At 37.3% G+C, this 21,126-nt stretch overlaps 1 protein-coding gene across 1 annotated transcript in view; it reads right to left on the bottom strand.

The window, feature by feature from the left end:
• Positions 1–375: 375 nt before the first annotated feature.
• The window catches only part of GDA (guanine deaminase), a 31,307-nt gene continuing 10,556 nt past the window's right edge, over positions 376–21,126 (bottom strand). Inside the window, exons 5-14 of the mRNA XM_008505854.2 lie at positions 20,500–20,605; positions 17,771–17,798; positions 16,297–16,404; positions 14,523–14,630; positions 10,629–10,726; positions 10,041–10,108; positions 9,455–9,601; positions 7,807–7,925; positions 6,814–6,841; positions 376–5,785 (exon numbers count right to left, since the gene is read on the bottom strand). Coding sequence (XP_008504076.2) covers positions 5,715–5,785; positions 6,814–6,841; positions 7,807–7,925; positions 9,455–9,601; positions 10,041–10,108; positions 10,629–10,726; positions 14,523–14,630; positions 16,297–16,404; positions 17,771–17,798; positions 20,500–20,605 — 881 coding nt within the window. The 3' untranslated portion in view covers positions 376–5,714. The remainder of the gene's footprint in view (positions 5,786–6,813; positions 6,842–7,806; positions 7,926–9,454; positions 9,602–10,040; positions 10,109–10,628; positions 10,727–14,522; positions 14,631–16,296; positions 16,405–17,770; positions 17,799–20,499; positions 20,606–21,126) is intronic.

The raw sequence follows: 21,126 nt of genomic DNA, 5'->3' as shown, positions 1-21,126 counted from the left end.
AAGGAGATGTGACTGTATGTGCAAGATATGACTGTAAGCACAAGAAGAAAGCATTTCAGGATAGTCTACTTAGATACAAAATAATAAAAAAGTTACATCAACACTGGCTTTGACTTATCAAGCCAATCAATCTGGTAATATATTAAAAACCTGTAAGAGTTCTGAATCTTGGAAAAGATCCCCTAAAGTAATGTTATGCACACTCAGCAGAGTTTACAAACTCCTGTGGTGGGTGTGCCCAAGTTGCCCAAGGAACAGGTAAGTTCTGTGCATCTCCAGCACTTTGTTGTGTATTATCTATGGTACACATAGTCTTAATTGACAGTCAGATTGACACCTTTCTCTCTCATCCAAAATAAACACAAGAGATGAGGGTTGCAGTAAACACAAGGCCTCTTTATTTTGTTTCAACAGTACATGACTACCTATTAGCATGATGAAAACGAAGCAGAACAGTGGAAATCAAAATCATATTAACTATTTTTCCTAATACATTTCTCTTCCTTGAAACTACAGTACAACATGAAGGATAAGATCAACAACATTAACTCTAGTTAGGCATTTTTCACAAAGGAAAGAACCAGAGCCTAGGCACAACAGGCAGTGAGCACACAAAACCAGGACCAGACTCAGAAACACTTACTCCTTTGGCAAAAGAAGGATCACCTTGAAGCAAGGGCTGCAAATATCCTGCGTTCAGGAGTATGTGCAACCACTTTTTAAAAGCTGCTAAGGGAAAACACAACCCAGTCCTGCAAGGCCAAATAGGACACAGAGATCAAAGCTTTCAGTTGTCACTAACACAGGTCCCTCCTACTGAAGGATTATGTCCAGGGAGTTTGTGTACCCAAACGCACCTACAAGCTAGTCCTTCAGTGACTTCAGTGCAGATCAAAGTAAAACATTTTGATGCTTTGGTCAGCTGTTCACAGTTTATGTCCTGGTCTTGCATGGGTTTAATTGCTGCCAACTGATACATATCATTTAGCCAAATCACAGAGCACAAGAACTGTGCAAACATTGTAAAGTCTACCTGATGTGACATACCTACTGAGTTGAAGTGCTAGGCAGGAGGGTGTAAGATTGCCTTTTAGCTTTACACTTCTCCAAACTCCACTCATTCAGCATAGTTCTTTTCAAACTAAAACCAGATCTATGAGAAACCACAGTCCAAAGCCAGCATTAAAGCGAATACACACTTCTGAGGCCTGACCAGGGGAGAAAGTGTGAGTCTAGGCAAGACTATTGTGTTCACTGCTACAGAAGTGGCTGCCTCTAAAAAGGCTACCAGGAACCTCACTGGCTGAAGCACAGACACTGTCAGGGCATTTTCCAGGAAAGAATTTCCACTGAAATTTCCAGGAAACTGCTCTCCAAAAACTTTGCTCAGACTTTTGAGAAAAACTAACAGTTCTGCTAACTTTACACAACAGATTGTTATTTATGTTGCTGATGTCCTTTTGGCATCCCAGGAACTGGTTTTCTGCCACTATTACTGTTTTTTGTACTGAGAGCCTTGCTGCTGTCATTTGCTGGCTTCTCTGTTTAGCAAAGCACGAGTTGTTGTGCACACAGTAAAAGGGCCTAAAAAGACCTCCAGCTTTAGGCCAAAGTTCCTTGAACCTCGAATTTCACTGTTAGGTATGTGCTTGTGTAATTTAAAATACGCTGCACTTTCTGTGAGGCACTTAGCTTCAAAGCAACCTGATTTTTACTTAGGTTCAAAACAACCTGATTTTTAAAACCACTTATTTTCATTTTCTCTGGTGACACCAGACACTTATCTTCCAATTTTGGACTTAGTCATCCCACTGTGACACAAGATAAGTGACAGGGGATGATATTTGGGGCACACGAAAGCAGAAACAGAGATTCTTCCCCGGAACCAGACCCGTTCATTCTCTGACCTGGCCAATGCCAAAAGTTTCACAGGGCAGGTGAAGATAGAGGTTAATGTGTTCCTGCATTAGGCTTCTTCTGGAGTTGTTACAGGTAATTTTGATTTAAATCTTGCAGTAGAGGCTGAGAGGTTGGAAAGTGTTATATAATTACACTATGATTAGATACACTTGATTGGGTTTTTATTATTGAGCATGTAAGTGACTGCTTTGGAAATCTGCTCTGTTGTTGACTCTCAGTTACTGTCAGAAGGAACAATGTCCCTGATTTAACAAAACATTGCCTGAAAATGTATCTTCCTTCCTGACCATTTCTCACCTAAATCTTCACTAACAGACCATTTTGTTTTGATGAGTTCCTCTGATCTAGCTTCTTTCTACTTTGCATTATATAGTGTTCTGCTACCACTCTTGAAACCACCTCTCAAATTAATTTTTTTCCAGATCTTTTTAAAATTTTTCAAAATCCCTTGGCTTTTTAATTCAAATACCTTCTGCTTTTAGACCATCATTTTAGAGAACAGGTAACCACTGCTACATACAGGACTAAAGATAAGGCAGCATCATTTGTGCATACAAATCCAATATTTTAAAAGCTGGCCACATCATCAACTCTTATGCATCATTCATAGAAATGCTCAAAGCAGTATTTCTAAACAGCTTGTCTGTTAATATATTGTTGTTAATAATAATGTTGTTAACATATTTTCCTTTTAAAACTAGGATTTTTTTTATTATTATTTTCCAAGACTAGAGAATTCTTTTTAAATATATAATCAGGAATAGTTATATTCTCCTTTGCTCTGTAAAACTGTCAAGAATTAATACCTTTTGCTAATCTTCATTGCATAATCACAATTAAAAAATAATTTTCTGTAAGTATGTTTAAATAAAACACTACCATTCATATCAGCTTTCATAAAGTCATAATTTTCCATTATTACTCAATAATAATCAGGGACAGACTTTTAAATGGGGTCACTCTAATGTAACTTTTTTCTAAAAGGAAGTCCACTTACAATACCAAAAGTGTTCAGTGCAGTGAACAAATACACATTTTTCCCCTTATCAGGCTTTCTTATTGCACAAAAATCACAGAATAAATATATAAACATTAAGCCAAGGCAACGTTTTTAAAGTGCAAAACTCCACTTGCCATACATGAACAATTCATATAATGCTGCATAAAGTACAGGCAATACTTACTAGCATTTCACTAATAATCAAAGCCTGAAGTGGCACAATGAGATCTACATACAACATTTAGTCCAATACATTCACTTTATCATAACTAACAGCTCATCTGCATTTAGACTGCATTAAGCATACTGCCCCAACAAGCAAGATTGCAGCAAACTACGTATTTTTCCCTTTGTCTGAATGGTGTGCTAAACAAAGACACGTGAATAACAAAGATTCTATTCACAATCCGGCAGTGACATCTGGAAACAGTTGTGTGTACATGTTTCCAGAGGCTTTATCTTAAGTCAGTAGCACTGTGTCAATCCCCTTAGTGTTGCGTTGCCTAATTTTAGACTTTTTTGGTTTGTTTTGGTTTGGTTTTTTTGGAAGTGGGAGGAAAAGGGAAGGAGGATGCTTTAATTTGTCTCTAGCTACTAAATCCTGTAACAATAAAGACAGAGGGGGAATAGTCCAAGTACTAGCCTTCATCAGAATTTTGTTTTGAGACAGTAGTGGTGTTTCAAAGTGAATTCCCAGTCATCCTCCTATATTGAGTTTTGGTTCTGTTTGCAGGTTGGCTTTGGTACACAAGGATTAAGTTTATTTTTAAGGAAACTGCACTGGAGGCTCAGCTGCATGACAAATATACTCAGGCCTCTAAAAGAGCCATTATGAGTCTGAACCACCTACTTAGCTTGTATATGCAATGGGGACATTTACAGAAGGAAATAGATTATATGTGGTCTGAAGCTGCATACAGAGTAGAGGTATGAGTCTCAGCAGTAATCACTTTCATCTATTCATCCTCTCCTACTGCATCAAATATCTTGGCACTCTACACATAGCCAGGGTCCCAAAGAGACCAAAACTTTACAGAGGGATCTTCAGTGACCTTTCACAATTTGCCTCAGAGAAGTTTGGCTACTGCATCCTCTGTATCTCCTAAGACTCAAATTTCTGTGTCTAAGCCATCTTCCACTGAACAAGCTCTTGGGACTACCACAGAACACCCCATTTCAACTATTTTTTCTGTAATTACAAACTTTCTCCATTCAATTCTATTTAAGATGTAGCTGTTGAAAGTACTTCCCACTTTATTTGTTAAATTAAGTCCTCCACTGGCTTTCTCTCACTTCAAATTAAGGCTTCTTTCTTTTACTCCTAAGCAGCTCAGCATTTAATCTAATGTTACCCGTCTTGGTCCTCAGTCCTCCGAGACTGGGGCACTACAAGGCTGTGCAGGGAGCCCATGGCACTATTCAGGCACAGCTCCTGCTCCAAGATGCTTAAAAAGCTGATTTTTTTTGTTTGTTTCTAAATGTGGTTAGTGTCTGGGTATTAGACACCAGTAAAGCTATAAACAAGGCCTTGAAAATGCTTTTTAAATCAGAAAGTTATCAGTGGTGTTTGGCCAAACACTCTCAGAAGTGGAAATGAACTAAGATTGTGGTTGTTGCAGTGACCTCTCTTGTGTTTTGAGCAGAGGGATGTCTTGTGCCTTTCTATTACCAGGCAGCAAGATAAAAGTGGGAAACAAACATTAGTGAAATCAAACGATTTTGAAGTGGGCCTTAAGCCCATATTCAATATATGTTTATAGTAACTCAATACAATATTGTCTCTATTGACACTGAAAATTAAAGCCTATATCCCCTGTGTTGCAAAAACATAAAAAAGAAACAAGAAGCAATCCCCTCCTCAAAGTAATCTTGGGAGTGGAGGAGAATTCTCTGATAAAATGCAGTGAAATACACTTTTTAAAATACATAAAAAAAAGAAAGTCACACAGATTTCCAAAACCAAAAAGTGCACATTTACATTTTTTTACCTGGAATTGTGCAGGGCTGGAATTATGGTTGCCACCTTGAGAGACACAAAATGGCAGAAAAAGCTTGGCTGCTTTTTCCAGTGGGAATTTCCACCTTTGGCCATTAGCTGAAGATGCTAATGGCCAGAAATAGCCTATTTCTCTTGGATTTTAAACCCACTCACTTTCCTTAAAGAAAGGAGAACAGACATAGTAACATCCTGTCTGAACAGTGAGGTGGGGATGAGGTAAATGAGGTTGGGAAGGTTCTGCAAGAAGCTGACCTAATTTCTCTTTTAAAAAATAACGCTTTAAAAGAAATAATTACTTTAAAAAAAGCTCCTGAAAAGAAAAGAAAAATATTCAGAATGTCCCCAAATATCACTGATTTTTCCATACTTTGTGTTAATATGGAGACTGCATTTTTCCATTATACACATTATGTGGAAAATCAAATCACTAGCACTGGCTTTTTTTAAAATCAGGTGCATTATAGACAATGAGAGTCTCATTGCTCTTTGTAATGCTTCCTACACCAGTACCAAAAAGAACAGTAGGTGTCCTCTGTAGTGAAGATATTTACCAAATCTCTTATCAATGCATACATGCTATTTTTACTGATTAATTTAAATATCCATTTCTTTCGAACTGTGAAATTTTTGGTAAAGTAACTCTTGAAAGGTCTAACAAATTTCTAACATTGCAAGTTTTAAAACGTTAAACAAAAATGAGGTGTTATTCCTGATAATTAGGCACTGTGTTCAATCAATTGTTTCCAAATCAGATGCAGAATGATTAGTGGAGTATTTTGCAAAAAGGAAGTGGATTTATACTGAACTTGAGAAAGGAACCACTTGTTTTCCAGCCACATACACTTCAGAGATATTCCGATCATCACCTGAAATAACAGCCAAAACAGAGATTTGCACATAAATTTATGCACTGATTTAGTTCGTGAAAATTATGCAATCCAAAAAAATCAGCTTCCTGATTAGTAGTGCAAAAGTTTACTTGGAGAGAAATAGCGATGGATACCACAAAGATCAATGGATATTGAATAATGTTTTAATGTTTTTACCTATGCTTTTTTTGAAGAAATAAACATGGCATACATCTGCTGCAATGGTGTAATGGGTTTCCTATATATTTAAGTAGATTTAAACCCAGAGAATATTATATTTATTATAAATATCTGTGGAGAAAATGCATCGCTGCGTAGTATCTGAACTAACTCAGGTCCAGGAAGCAGTAAAGCTGGTTTGCCTCAGCCAGCTTCTCCGAGAGGCAAAAGCCTAATTAGAGAATGACACAAAAGTGGGGAGAGAGAGCACCAGTCACCTCTTCTTAACAGAATAATGGGCAGAATAAAGTGCATGTCCTGTGAAGAACAGCTATTCTCCTGGGGGTGGAAAAGTAGGGGCATAGTTTGGGTTGGGTTTTGTTTGTTTTCAAAGGCCATCCTTTTTTGTTTGTGCATGGCATCTGGTTTGCTGATAGTTATCAGCTGGTTATTAGCACATCAATGCTACTTCACTGTGAAATATGATTTAGCCCATACTGCAAATAAACACAGGTATTGTAATAAATCGGACAAGCTTGGTGCACCTGATCCTTTTAAACAGACTCTTTAACTATGTCCTGAAGAAAAAAAGTTAAACCACTTAATTCTTACCCAGTATTTATAAATAAATAAATAATAATAAATGTAAGTATATGTGTATTTCATTGACATAAACAACTAATATTTACAAATAGTAACATATTAATGTTTATATGCAATGCAAATAAATTTATTTAATTACTGTAAACAAATGCATATCTAATTAGGCATAAATAAATTTCTTATTAACCTCCGCATTAATTTAGGAAATTTTTCAAGCATGAAACAACATGAGAATTTCATATGAGTTGAGGAGCAGAACATACCTAGATACAGGAACTTCTGGAGAGTGTCCTATAGAAAAAAAGTGAGAAAACCAAACTCAGAAAGCAGTATCTGCTATCCCAGTTCATAATTATTTGAAGCTTCAAAAAATTGATAAGAATAGTTTTTCCTAATATTCCAGCAAATAGTAAAATAAAAACTTAATTTGTATGTTTTCTCATGAAACATGCAACTAAGGAAACATTTACTAAGAATGACGCACATCTCGGAAAGAAAACACTGCACAAATTTGAGAATATAAAAACTACATGCCTAAACACACTATGTCCTCCCTTTTTTTTTTTTTTTAGCTCTCATATTCATTTATTTATTGAAAAATAAAGCAAAATTGTATGCACTTCTAAAAATCTAAAAATCACTAACTCGTCTAAAAAGGTTTAGTTAATTAGAAGTGCCATGCAGACCCACATTTCTAAGTACACAGTGACATTCAGAATATAGAGGTAGTGACAGACAGCACGGCCTTACCAGTAAATTCAGATAACTTGTTGATTACCTTTTCTTTTCAATCATAAAAGTCTATTGTCTGAGAAGGCATGCCCATTGCATAATACCAATATTGCTTATAATTTTGCATAAAAAACTGGGTTTTCAGCTCAAATTAGCCATCTCAAATTCATGCTTAAATTTACAGCAGCAGTGTGGTCAGGGCAACCTAGTCTTTATGTGGAACTTGTTGACATTTTTGAGTTTGAATTCAAGGTGTTAAATAAAACTAAATTGCTTTTTCTTGGCTGCTGTTTCTCATTGCAAATAGCTGACTGTAATTGTCAGCTTGGGCTAATAAAATATGCTTTAAAAAATGTTACATGCATCTTTGGTTCTGGGGATATGAAGCTACCATGGAGGACAGTAAGGCTCTGAAAAAACCAAATCACTGGACTTTTTGGGCTGAAACACAGACAGCAGGGGTGTAGTACACCCTATGCCTGTCACTGTAATTTTTTTTTTAGCATTAATCCTGTTCTGGTTACCTCAAATTTGTCAGTAGAGAACATGTCGAAAGGGCTGTCAGAAGCCTTGGTGTTGATTAGCAGCGCATCAAATTCTTTGCCGACTTCAAAGTTTCCAATCACATCATCTAGTCCTAGGACTGAGGAAAAAAAGTATGCTGGAAAACAGACCTTCAACAGAAGTCTCTCCCCACCATGTGGAAGCACTTGGCAATCTACCTGAGATGCTCATAAAGCTATAAGAATTTCTACAATTACAAAGGAAAACGCCTGTTCAACAGTGAGTATGTTGGTATCTGAACTCTTAAGCAACTTCTCTGTAAAAACATGAGTATTTTGGTTAATTTCTGAAGGATGTCTGTTAAGGATAGAAGAATTCTGACTACCTACCGGTTTCAACTAAAATCAACACATTTTCCTTCAGGTTTGGCAGTGTAATGCAATTTTTAGAGTAAACACAAGAGGGTGACAAGTGTTTAGGAGTCTCAGTGAAGCAATTACTGCAACAAAGAATCGCTCAGTTAAACTACCTCAAATTGTGCTTGTCAGGATAGTGGAAGGGTGTGGGAGTAATTTATATTCTATTCCTGAAAGCGATTTCGTAAAGATAAAATAGCTCGAAATTAATATATAAAATAAACATATTACAAAGTAAACCTAAATAGGAGTTCATAATTTTTATAAATTTTCATTTCCTTATTTCAGCTTATTTATTACTTTTTATGAGAACAGTATAAATTGTTGGGAAAATATTTCCATTTTACTGTCCCCTGCTCATTTTCTGTCTTCTCTATTTCCCTATTACACTCTCCAGAAACTTAAATACATTCCTGAGAGGACCTGTTTGATGGTATTTTCATTACACTTTTTAAACTTCCATTGGTACTAACCAGTGGTGTTTTCTGACAGCTACAAAAATGTTACACTGAAAAAACTTGGGACTAGTTCTTTGTCAGGTAGAGAGTTAACTTCTGCTAACAGAAATACTAATGAAGATTTACTTATATGAGGCTTTACTCTCAGCTAGAATCACAGAAGTTCCACTAAAACTTTGAATTACATATATCAGCATGTGTATACTGGCCAGGAAAAAACATGCAAGTGAACCAGAATGACTAAAATACTGTATAACTCTATACTGCAGATGCAACCGTGTCTCAAACAGCCATCGAGCATATCTTGTTTCTCAAGAGTGATTTGTGTGATGTTTTCATTTGCTGGAAAGGCAGAAACACGATCCTTCACTGAGAGCTCAGAAGAGCAGAAACAAAATTAGAAACTAATGACAAAGGGGATGCATGATTTTATACTAATTGCACAGCTTTTCCTTTAAGTGTTGGCTGCTGAAAAAACAGTCTTTCCAATTGGTTTGATAAACATGTAAACATTAATAATTAAATCTAAGGATCTTTGCAAAGAAAATGTACAACCCTGAAAAATCATTAAGATTTTATTATTAAACTCTAAACAGTATTATAAATACTTTTCTTTAATAAGCTGAGTATGGGAGACTGAAAGAGATCTCTGCCCACCATGTACCATTTTGGACTTCACTCTGCCATCAGTAAGTCTATTAATTTAGTGACACTTAAAGGCAGGAAGACACAATGCTAAAAAGAAACTCCCATGTGTAGTCCCATGTATGCATCCCAAAGAAATTTCTTCTTACCTTGGCTTCCCCCTAGAGTGGCAAGTTGAAAAGCTTCTGCAATAGTAAGTCCTGTCTCATTCACTTTATTAATCTGCAGAGTATTAGCTGCTATCATTGTCTTCCTGATGGCATCAAGCATGGAAGCTGAATATCCCCCAGCAACATCTAGAAGGAATCAGACTCTCAGAAAAAAGCTTTGGGAATAATTCTCCAGTTTTAATTTTTATGAGGTCTAATTAAATATAAGAAAGTGGTAGATGAGGTAGATATAAAAGGTTTTACTGTTAAGTGATGTTTCTGAAAGTGTAATTCTTAGCAAAGGTGCTCTCACATACAAAGTTGAGTAAGTAGCACACCACAAAGTAACAGAAGCCTGGTAAATTTTTCAAGCCCAGTTTACTCTGATGACTGGAAACAAACTTTCTTTATTCATTTTTTGTTTTAGTTTTAACACTTTTGGACCAGCTCTAGATTTCAGTACTCTAGAAGTAGTGTGGGGAAAAAAGCAGGTCCATTAAGATAGACATGATGACTTGTTTAAATAACAAGTAGTCATATTTTTGTATCTCCCACTGCTTTCTAAAGAAACAGTAAAAATACGAACCTGTGCCAAGCCCAAGCTTCACATGGTGTTTCAGGACCTTTTGCACATTTAAGACACCACTGCTTAACCTGGATTGAAAGAAGAAATATGTTCTGCACGATACACACAGACAAGTTGTGGAAGAGTAGGGGTGCAGGGTTGTTTCTTGACAAAGACTCCTAGAACGTGTGCATGTTTATTAAACTAGGATGGGTTATTCTCACCCATACATCTGAATGATGGGGTTTAACCACTTCCCATTTTCTCAAAACATATGCATATTCAAGGGGAAGAGACATGGCCTGAATGTGCCAGTCAATAATGCAGTCAAAAGAAATTAAGTTAAAAAAAAAAATTATATATTTATATGACCATCGTGAAAGATCAAAAGTCAGTCTGGACCATACTATGCAGAAGTGGAGCATAAATTGTCATGTTTGACCCCATAGGTCATGTCTGGTGGAATGGAGTATCATATTCATAGCCTTGCAGTGTGGACTTAGGTTACCATATTAATGAATTACTGACAGTTTTATTTAATTGTACACTATTCTTTTTCCTACTATTTTATTTTCTTTTTTTTTTTCCTTTTTTTTTTTTTTGACTTACGAAAAATTAGAATTGGGGCAATGTGAAATTGCAGCTCCACGAAGACTGAAAAGCTTCAGCTCTTCTTCAGAAAGGTAACAGGCATGAGCCATCACTGTCTAAAGAAAAAAAGAAACACAAATTTACTCAATATTGTATTTCGGAGAATCATAGAATGGTTTGGGTTGGAAGGAACCTTAAAGATCATCTTGTTCCAAACCCCTTGTATGGCAGGGACTCCTCCCACTAGAGCAGGCTGCTCAAAGCTCCATCTAATTACCTAGGCAACCTGCAGTGTCTCACCACACTCACAGAGTAGAATTTCCTCCTAATGTAAAACCTCCAAGCCGTTATCTCTTGTCCTGTTGTTATATGCCCCAGTAAATTGTTTCTCTCCAGCTCCCTTCAGGCACTGGAAGGATCTTGTAAGGCTTCCTCCGAGCCTTCTCTTCTCCATGCTGAGCAACCCCAACTTTCCCAGCCTATCTTCATAGGAGAGGTGCTCTAGTAGTTGATGATCTGATCACCTTCACGACTCTCCGCTGGACTTGCTCCAACAGTTCCATATCTTTCCTGAGTTGGGGGCTCCAGAACAGAACACAGCACTTCAGGTGGAGAGAATGACCTCCCTCAACTGGCTGGCTGTGATTCTTTTATTGCAGCCCAGGATACAGTGGGCTTTCTGGGCCGCAAGCATACACTGACTGCTCATGTTAAGCTTCTCCACAAAAAATAGCCCCAAGTCTTTCTCCTCAGGGCTGCTCACAATCCATTCTTTACCCAGCCAATATTGGTGTCTAATACACGTGCAGGACCTTGCTTTTGGCCTTGTTGAACTTCAAGAGGTTGGCATGGGCCCCTTTCAAGCTTGTCAAGGTCCCTCTGGATGGTATCCCTTCCCTCCAGCATGTCAACACACCACACAGGTTGATGCTGTCAGCAAACTTGCTGAGGGTCCCACCATCCATGTCACCAACAAAGATGTTAAACAGCACTGATCCCAGTGCAGACTCATGAAGAGCACCACCAGTCACTGGTCTCCATGTGGACACTGAACCACTGACTACAACTCTTTAGATTTCACCATTCAGCCAATGTCTTATTCACCAAGTAGCCCACCCATCAAATCCCAATATTTATCACTTAGAGACAAGAATGTCATGTGGGACAGCGTTGAATGCTTTACACAAGTCTAGGTAGTTGTCATCAGTTGCTTTTCCCTTATCCACCAACTCTGTAACCCCATCATTACAGGCCACCAGATTTGTCAGGCATGATGTGCCCTGAGTCAGAGTATGATGGCTATCACCAACCACTTTCACCTTTTCCATGTGCCTTAGCAGAATCTTCAGGAGGATCTGCCCCAATATCTTGCCAGGCACAGAGGTGAGACTGACTGGCATATAGTTTCCTGAATCTTCCCTTTTTCCCATCCTGAAAATGGGGGTTATGTTTCCTCTTTTCCAGTCAGTGGGAACCTAACCAGACTGCCTCAACTTTTCAAATATGATGAATGGTGGCTTAGTGATTTCATATGCCACTTCCCTCAGGACCTGTGGATGTAACTCATTAGATGCCATGAACTTGTGCACCTTCAGATTCCTTAGATAGTCTCAAACTCGATTTGCCTATAGCATGGATGATTCTTCATTCCCTCAGACCCTGCCTTTTTCCTTCTGTGACTTGGGCAGAGTGAGCTGAGTACTTGCCAGTGAAGACTGAGGCAAAGAAAATCACTGAGTACCTCAGCCTTCTTTATATTCTGGGTAACCTGTTTCTTTCCAGAGAAGGCCCACATCTTCCCCAGTCTTTTTATCACTGATATATCTACAAAAACTTCTCTTAATTTCAGTGTCTTCTTGCTGGACTGCTTTTGATAGCCAGAAGGACATCTATTACCAACAAGGGAAATTAATGTGCTTCTTCAATAAATCTCTTGAAACCTTGAGGAGAAACTCTCATTAGCTTTAGTATGCCTGACATATGACTCCCTCAGCTCTTTAAAACTTTATTAATATAAGAAGATAGGATGATGACTCTTGCAGATACTGATGTAATCTGAGAACTTCAAGGAACAAAAGCAAGAATTTGCCACTTGCCCTAGCACTGTAGCAACCATATGTCTTACGTTTTGTAGCTAGCAAAGAGAGTAAGTAGTGAGACTAGGAGCTCATCCGATACAATGGAAGATATAAACAACCTTAACATGTTTTCCATCGCCTCACTAAAGATTTGAACCGTGTTTGTGTGTGCATGTACATATTTATATGGAATATTCCTTAATAATCTTATGGAACTGACTAATGACTTTTCTTTCTTGGCCTGCAGAGCTGACTTTGGAAATAAATTCACAAGCTGTATAAGCAAAACATGGAAGTATTCTATATTTAATAGAATATGATCCAATTATTCCCAGACAAATCCACTTGTAATTATCTCATAGGCCAAATACCCCTCAAAGTGAAGAGCAAAAGCTCTCATAGGCCTTGCAGTCTCCTGATAAAAGACAGAACAGCACAGGGACTGTTTCCACTGAGCATCTCCTAATAGCCCTGTACCCTTGCCATCTCTATTCATCAAGCTCAAATGTAACTGGAAATGCAATGAGAATAGCCATATCTTAAATTAAGGACATACATATGGTAGCTGCTGAACTGTATCTCTGCTGATCTGTACTTCTTTTTAAAAAAACAGAACTATTTTAGCCACAGGTCTGAAAAACATACTTTTAAAACATAAAGAAAAATAATTCAGTGTCTTAGTTTGGGTTGTTGGGGAGGGTGGAATGTCTGTGGTTTTGTTATACTTGTGTTTAATATAAGGCTTCCCAGAAGAACAAGAGCCTGGCTCCAGAAAGCACTGATAACCCTGATTTTCAGTGCTGTGCATACAAAAGCCTGACAGATTTAAGACCTGTATTTTTTTAAAACCAGTATTTTCTTTAGTAAACTGACACAACAAATCAGTGTGCACAGGACTGTGTGGGAGAACAAAAGTTAATACTGTGGACATACTTAAGAATCCCATAGAGATTGCTCAGGACTCTAAATAAGTCATTACTAGATCCCTTTTGTGTCTCTGAAAATTCTCTTCTAAAATTGTACATTATTTTGACTGATGCTTAAACACTCTGACTGTAATTATGTTGTTCATGTTCATTCTTGCATGGGCTGTCCACTATTTAATATTTCATGCCTTGGCACTCCAACTTGTACTTAGTGTAGGCTCATGTCAGATCTGCTTGCATTTAACTTGCCAGCACAAATCTCAATGAATTTCAACTCTACAGGTCATTGTGCCTTTCAATACTTGGTAAAATAAGCTAATGAGTGCAAAGTGCTTTTTGGTAGCCCAAACAGTAAATTATACTGTGCTGTATGTGAGATTTTAAAACAGAACAACAGGACAAGATCTGTTTCTGAAATAAACTGCCAAAAAATAAAGTTAGTCCCACCAAAACAACATAGAATGAATCTTGAGAACATGATAATATAAAGGGTACATAATATAAAGGGTATTATAATATAAAGGGTACTGCCTGAGAATTACTAGCTTCTATGACAACTGATTTACTTAGTCTCCTTAGTTTCTGGTCCCACTGCCCCAGTTCTCTTTAGACCCTTGGAAAATGGATCAGGGAGCATAAAATTCCTTTATGTCTCATCTCCCCTAAAATGCTTATGAGAAGTGTGAGCTTCTCGAAAATTCTGAGACCTTGACCAACAGTGGTGTACCAGAGAATATAAAACTAATTTACTTTCTCCCAGATGTCACTGGCCTTGACAAAACAACATATTTTCATGTAACTACAGTTAATAATCTATTAACTATCTATAACTATCTATAACTATCTATAACTATAGCTATCTATATGGATAAACATGAGATATGCTGTGGAAATTTTTATGCAGATACCTTGCTGGTAAGCAGCTTGTTTTTATCATACAATTCAGTGTAGTTCTGGCAGTCAGGAAACAATTCCTCCACAATTTTGAGTTCTTCTTCATTCTCACTTATGTGACTCTGCAATAAGAAAATACATAGAAATCAGTGCTCTAATACCATTAAACCTGATATTATAACCTTCTCTGTGACCTATGGGAGCAAACATACAATGACAGAAACCAATATCTGTAAAGCCTATGGTTAGACCAAGTCCTCAGTTTTCTCTTTTCATCAAAGAAAACCTTGGAGCCCTAAAAGTAGCTCCATTTGTCCCTTCAAATACGAGATGGTATGCCTGGTTAGGAAATCCAATTAGTCTGGTGATGTAACAGCCAACCTGGTATTCAGAAAATGTTAAATAACAAATAAAATAATTCATATGACTATGAGAAAACCATCTTATCACACAATGTACCCTAAGATGAGGGCAGCATACCAGTAACTGCTCCATATATCTCCAGGTGGGTTGATTAATTTCTGGTCTCAGATTGAAATCTGATCATCCTGTACTCCTCCTGGAGTATGTATTTTCAAAATGAATGTTATTCATAATCACAAAAATCCTCGAGGAAAGCTTTAGAATTACCTTTGCTTAGTACTGCATAACCAAAAAAGAAACATCTTAAAACTTCAAAAGATCTGTAAGATTAAAAATTCCTCTCTTTTAAACACAGAAAATTTATAACATTGGAAACCCTACAACTCTGTTAACGATGTTAAATAAGATAGAGAGATAAGCAATCCTTTTATCTACTGAAATATATTCTGTATAGAAATAGCAAATTACAGAGTTAGACTAGAAAGAGCAATTTTCATCAACTCAAGGGTTGCTCTAACCTACAATACTGGTTGCCCAGTGACCATGCATGAGGATTCACTGAATTGTGCATTCTTCCAGCTATGAGCCTCCTCATATCCTGTGCAGGTCACAGTGTTCTTGCAAAGTACTGCGCACGAATATAAATTACAGGATTGTAATGAGAGGGAATAGTTAAGACTCTAACGGTCTAAAGGCCTTAGAAGAAGCAACTCAAGACCTTGATAAGAATGAAGAAGCTTGAGAAGAGAGAAGAGAAAACTTGAAAAGAGATAGTTAGGGGGCTTGTGCAAACTACAAGGGAGTTGAAAGTTCCATGGAACTTTCCAGACCAAGCCAGGATGAGCAATGATTGGCTAGTGGCTGTGGCACAGCAAGAAATTGACAGCATAAAAGGAGAGACACTAACCCCTGTACCGTTTCGTAGGATGGGACCACTAGCCCCCCTTCTTTGCCACAAGACCAATGGAACACCACTGGATCCTTGGGGGGATAGACCCCCACCCCACTCTGTCACAGGAGCAATGGAATGCCACTGGGTCCTTGGATAGTGATGTTCCTCTTCTTTTTATCTCCTTCTCTTGTACCCCACTCCACCCACCCTCTACCCTTTGGGTAGGGTAGTGCCCTATTTTCCCTTTCTTCCTTTCTCTTTTCTGTTGCTCTCTTTATAGGATTATGTTGGTAACTATAGTCTTAATGCCCACCCGTTCTGTGTGTGTTCAATGAAGTTGTGTAGCTAAACCTGATATTCTGTTATCTTTATTTTGTCGTGGTGGGATCCAACAAGAACCTTCTTGTTTCCAGCCTTTGGAATGTGACAAGGGTCCAAGGTAAGAAGTGTTTTGCTGAAATTACAAAAACTCCCTGGTCTTTATTCTATCTATCCAGACTATTTAAAGTGTATACAGAACTCTCAGAGCTTACCTGCACGTGCAGATCGCGAGCCTGTGCTAAATCACCAAGAGCACACAGCAAATCCTCTGTACAGGAAGGGCCAAAGCGGGGGGTTATGATAGGCTGTACCCTTGCATACTGAAAATATTAAAAAGACTTGATTGGTATTCCATATCCATATATCAGTAACCATAATTAGGGCAAGAATCTACACAGCAATTACATTTTGTCTCCATCAATTTTTGCTTACTGCACCCACGCCAACTCAAATTAAGTCTTTCTTACTTTTATTAGAATTTAAACACAGAAACAGAGAATGTCTGAAAACAGTTTTAATGAATCCTAATACAGAAGTTGTTTTCATAAGCACTCTTTCATCAAGTCACTGAGATTTTACAAGGCTTTGGGGAAGAACGAGGTGCTTTTTTGTATTTTCTGACAGTCCAGTATACATTACAAGAGGTAAGTCACATGAAAGACCAGAAGTTTCTCTGGGCCCTGTTTCTGTGAATATCAAAGGCGTAGTGATGCAAAATTGCAAAGTTCTGTAAAACCAAAACCTTTTTTGTTGTTGTTTGATCTTCTCCACTCGTGATAGAAGCAAACTGCCCTTATACTCCCTAGCTGGGAATTTTAGTGGTAGCACCAGATGTGCTGTACTGTACATACAGTAGGAAACAGTGAAGAAGACACCAAGAGAGATGTTGACTTTACACCTTCCAGTTCTGGATTAAAATTTTCATTAAAATTAACATCACAACTCTGCCCCCAGTCACAGGCAACAGTGTGCATGTGTCACCACTAGAAGACACTATGTTGTAGATGGGTTTGAAGTTACTTATACCACCTCCCAGATACAACAAACTCAGCACTTCAGCAGATTAGCTGACTTACTTCACTGATACCTATGTTCTAGACATTGAACTCTAGACATCTGCTCTTGAATATTTTGAAATACAAGTGTCAACAAATTAAGCCATTGAAAAAAAAAAGGCTGATAAGAAAACAATCCTTACGTCTAATAGTGGAGTGTAAACCTCAGAAATATAAATCTGAGTTTCTTTAGAAACACAGCTGAAGACATCTGCTGACCCAAAGGCCAATTTGGTAATGGATCAGTGACTGTACTGTAAAAACCTTCATTTCTGCTAGTAACAACATATTTATATATCAGAGTGACTGACTGACCTCCACCTTTGTTTAACAGAAAATTAATACCTTTCTAAGTAGCCAAATATTTTAAAGTCAGTAGAGAACACGCAGAGAACATTACTCTGTTGTGCCATAGCCACACAAAACTTAATTGGTGGCTACAAGTCTATTTCTCGACAACATGGCAGCAGAAGACTTTTTGGGCTGATGATATTAGTGTACTACACAGAAAGATGTGAATTTATTGATTTGTCACTAAGCCAGCAGAGTTTGTCAGCAGGATTAACTATTTCTCATATTCACACAGCACCTTCTGAACACAGGGGAGAATAGAAAGGAGAACTCCACTTACCCTTTTTTCCAGTAGTTCTCTAACGAACCTTAAAAAGGGTAAGAAAAAAATCTGTTATAAATATGTCATCTGTGTGCTATAAATTATGAAAAATATAGAAAATATTTAGACACCCTACTAAGGATTTTAGACATAGATGAATTTTTCACAGAAAGTTGGGACAAATTCTCAGATGAAATAAAAAGAAGCAACACAATGAAGTCAGGATAATTACTTCAAATTATGTTAGTTGGAAGTTTGACCCTGAATATGCAGACATTTTTCATTTGCAGTAATTAATATAAGACACTGGGTAATTACTCTGTGTTTTCACTGAAAACCAAATTCAAGTTACATTCAAATCCTTGAAAACATAATTATAAGCTACATCTAAAATGTTACAGAAAAAAAAACACAAGACATTTAAATTTGTTTGACCAAGAATTTAAATTACAGCATTAAATATATTCTATTATTTAAATCCCATTTGTTGCAATATTTCTATACCTCACTTAGCGTATTTTTATATGTCCTTATTAATTTACAGGACTCTTGATTTTCTGGAAATGTTTATATTAATGTTAGCATATAGATTATCTACCTTATGAGAAATATAGTATGAATTTATTTACTGTGCTAAATAAAGGAAGCTACCTTAAGTACCTCTATAAAAACCTCCAGTCTGTTACTATGGATAATGAAGATGAGCAAATAGAAATTTCTCTGACTTTACAAGGAAGAAATTCTTTGGAAGCTCCATGGACAGTCTATGGAAATAATTTCCCCAAACCAGTATAAGATGGGCTGATGGGCTCTGGACAGGATCTCTGCACATATTTATATCATAATTTATATTCAGAAAAAAAACCATATTTTTTTTGCAACAAGCATTGAATAAAATTTGTCAAGCATTGTCAGACTGGAAAGAAAATAATGCTGCAGGCAAGATTCACAGTACTGTAGCCAGTCCTAGATGGCCAACTTGAAGTGAGGGACCTAAGCTAAACTTCTGCAATGACCAAAGGAGTTTGAGCCCAGTGTTTATAATAATAAAATACTCACTGGAGCAGAAACTCTAACACAAGCATAACTCTCAAGTGCTCATCCAGAACTCCCAGATAGCTCTTTTCATTCTTTTTCAAATCCTTTGAGCAATGTCAACAGTGTTTCAAAACAGAAATACTTTTCTCAAAACACCTTATCCTGTGTTGGTTTCTGTACTACTTGTATGAGGAAAGAAACTCAGGTCCAAACCACCATTTTCTGTCACAGAAGAATAGATTTGGACATGGGCCCTCCTCTTTCCATATGACTGCAACTGTTGGTAGCATATAACATACTCTATATTTCAGTTCCCTAACTTTTTATTCAACCCCCTTTGCAGAAGGAAAGATTCAAATTCCTGGTTTGATTTTAGAATTAATATATGAACCAATCAGAATTGCATATTACTTCCATGCATACAACAGAAACATTTCCAGAGGTGAACTGTCAAGAATTTAAATCAGTGTACTATATTTTCTGACAGCGTGACAGATCACATTTCTTAGGTTCCTTTTTAAAAAAATAAAAATTAAAAAGTTGTCCTCTTAAAGGAAGACCCTTCTAGACCTTTTCATTTTTTATCCTATTGCTGCAATTCAGGTCTGATCGGGTAAGTACTCCTGATCCACACAGCTCTTTTCTCTAGACAGCTCTGGCATACTTGTGCCTCACTCTCATCCAAGGCTGAGGAACGTGTTAGTAAAACAGACACATTAAACACATGAGAAGGAAGTTGGAGGTACAAGATAGATATTGAAAAGAAAGGTGTTTAGATCATTCTGAAGATTTAAGAAGTACCAGATCTCAAGGTTCTCCCACTTTTAGGCCCATTCAGTGGGACTCACACTGTATTACAAAAACTGGGGATTTTTTGTGAAGGCAAACATATGCTAGCAGAGTGCAAAAGTAACACTTCATTTTTTAAAAATGTCTTTAAATATAAACACAATCAGAAAGCCTTGACAATTTTTAAGTTTCACTGGCATTCTTCTAGCATGATTGGCAAAAATAAGGTAGCAACTTCACCCACAAGATGTTTATATTACTGTTAGGTATTTTCACCTTCAGCACAATAGTTGAAACATTTATACAAGAAAATAAATAGTCCTGTGAGAAAAGCTGTATGTCTTCTCTATCATTTTCTGAGCATGGATGCGAAAGACATGACACTAACACAGCAAGCTGACATACTCAAATCTTCATTCTCTCAGCTGCGAGATAAAGTAATTCTACTGATGCTATTCATGAGAAGTAGAGAACCAAGCATGCTTAAAATGGAGCGTATAAAAACTGGCTCCTACAACTTGAATAAAGCTTTATCCTAAGCAGGGAAAGGAAACCATATGTTAATGGGGGTCAAGGAACAGACTGCCACCCGACCAGCCCATGTCAGGTAGCATTACCTTCATACACAGACCTGTGAAGGGAAAGAAGGAGGGAGAAAACAGACAACAGCATACACATACTGTCTCCAAATCCTAGAGCTGTAGCTTCTCCCTTTCAATGGAAGAGCTAGAGAGAAACTGACTGAGCTGTGCAGTAAGCACTCAAGCACACAAGAATTGCCAAAACTGTAAGAATCAATATGGTTGAAATAGAGAAACTGTTCCTAATAAATTTACATAGCTTCTCACTCACTTTTCAGATATACCAAAAGAGATACAAAAACATTTCTAAAGGTTATGGCGTCTGTTTAATCAGCCTACCTTTCTGTCTCTTGGACAGAGTCAGAAGTCATTTCTTTGTATTCTGGCACAGTGTCATTCAGATCCATGCAGACTTTTCCAACAAAGGCTCGTTGACCAAATTTATCTGTTGAGATGGAAAATAATATAAAATTGAGAATCACTGGTTCTCTGTCAAAGCATACACTGAAATCAAAATAAGGAAGTCCACCCCAGTCAGTTTAATTTCAGATTAATGGAATTAATGCTCTTTTCTTGTCTTAAATTGCAACCACACACATGACTTTTAAAGCTAAAAAGGAAAGAGGGAATAAAAACCTTCAAAAAATGGGAGTTCTCTTCTTCCACATTAGTACCCAATTTTAAAAATGTTGTAGTTGAGGATCAGATTACTATAGCTTAACCACAGTCAGAATTCATAATGGTAGTATATGAATAAAACCTCTGTGAAGCAGAGGATGAAAGACAAGTATCAAAGTACAGCAGCTATAGATGATGATTATTCTTAGCTGAGAAAAGACACAAAGATCTCTGCAAACCATTTCTCCTTAAGAGAAAGTAATGAGGTTCTTAAGATGCCTCCCACATGTAGCTGGATGGAAGAAATTACCAGAGACAGTTCTAGCATCTTTCTTGAAATTTATCCAT

The sequence above is a fragment of the Calypte anna genome, chromosome Z (assembly GCF_003957555.1).
Source record: "Calypte anna isolate BGI_N300 chromosome Z, bCalAnn1_v1.p, whole genome shotgun sequence".
In the NCBI taxonomy this organism is placed as follows: Eukaryota; Metazoa; Chordata; class Aves; order Apodiformes; family Trochilidae; genus Calypte; species Calypte anna.
Note: the sequence above shows the minus strand (reverse complement) of the source record. Positions and strands in the feature narration are given on the sequence as shown.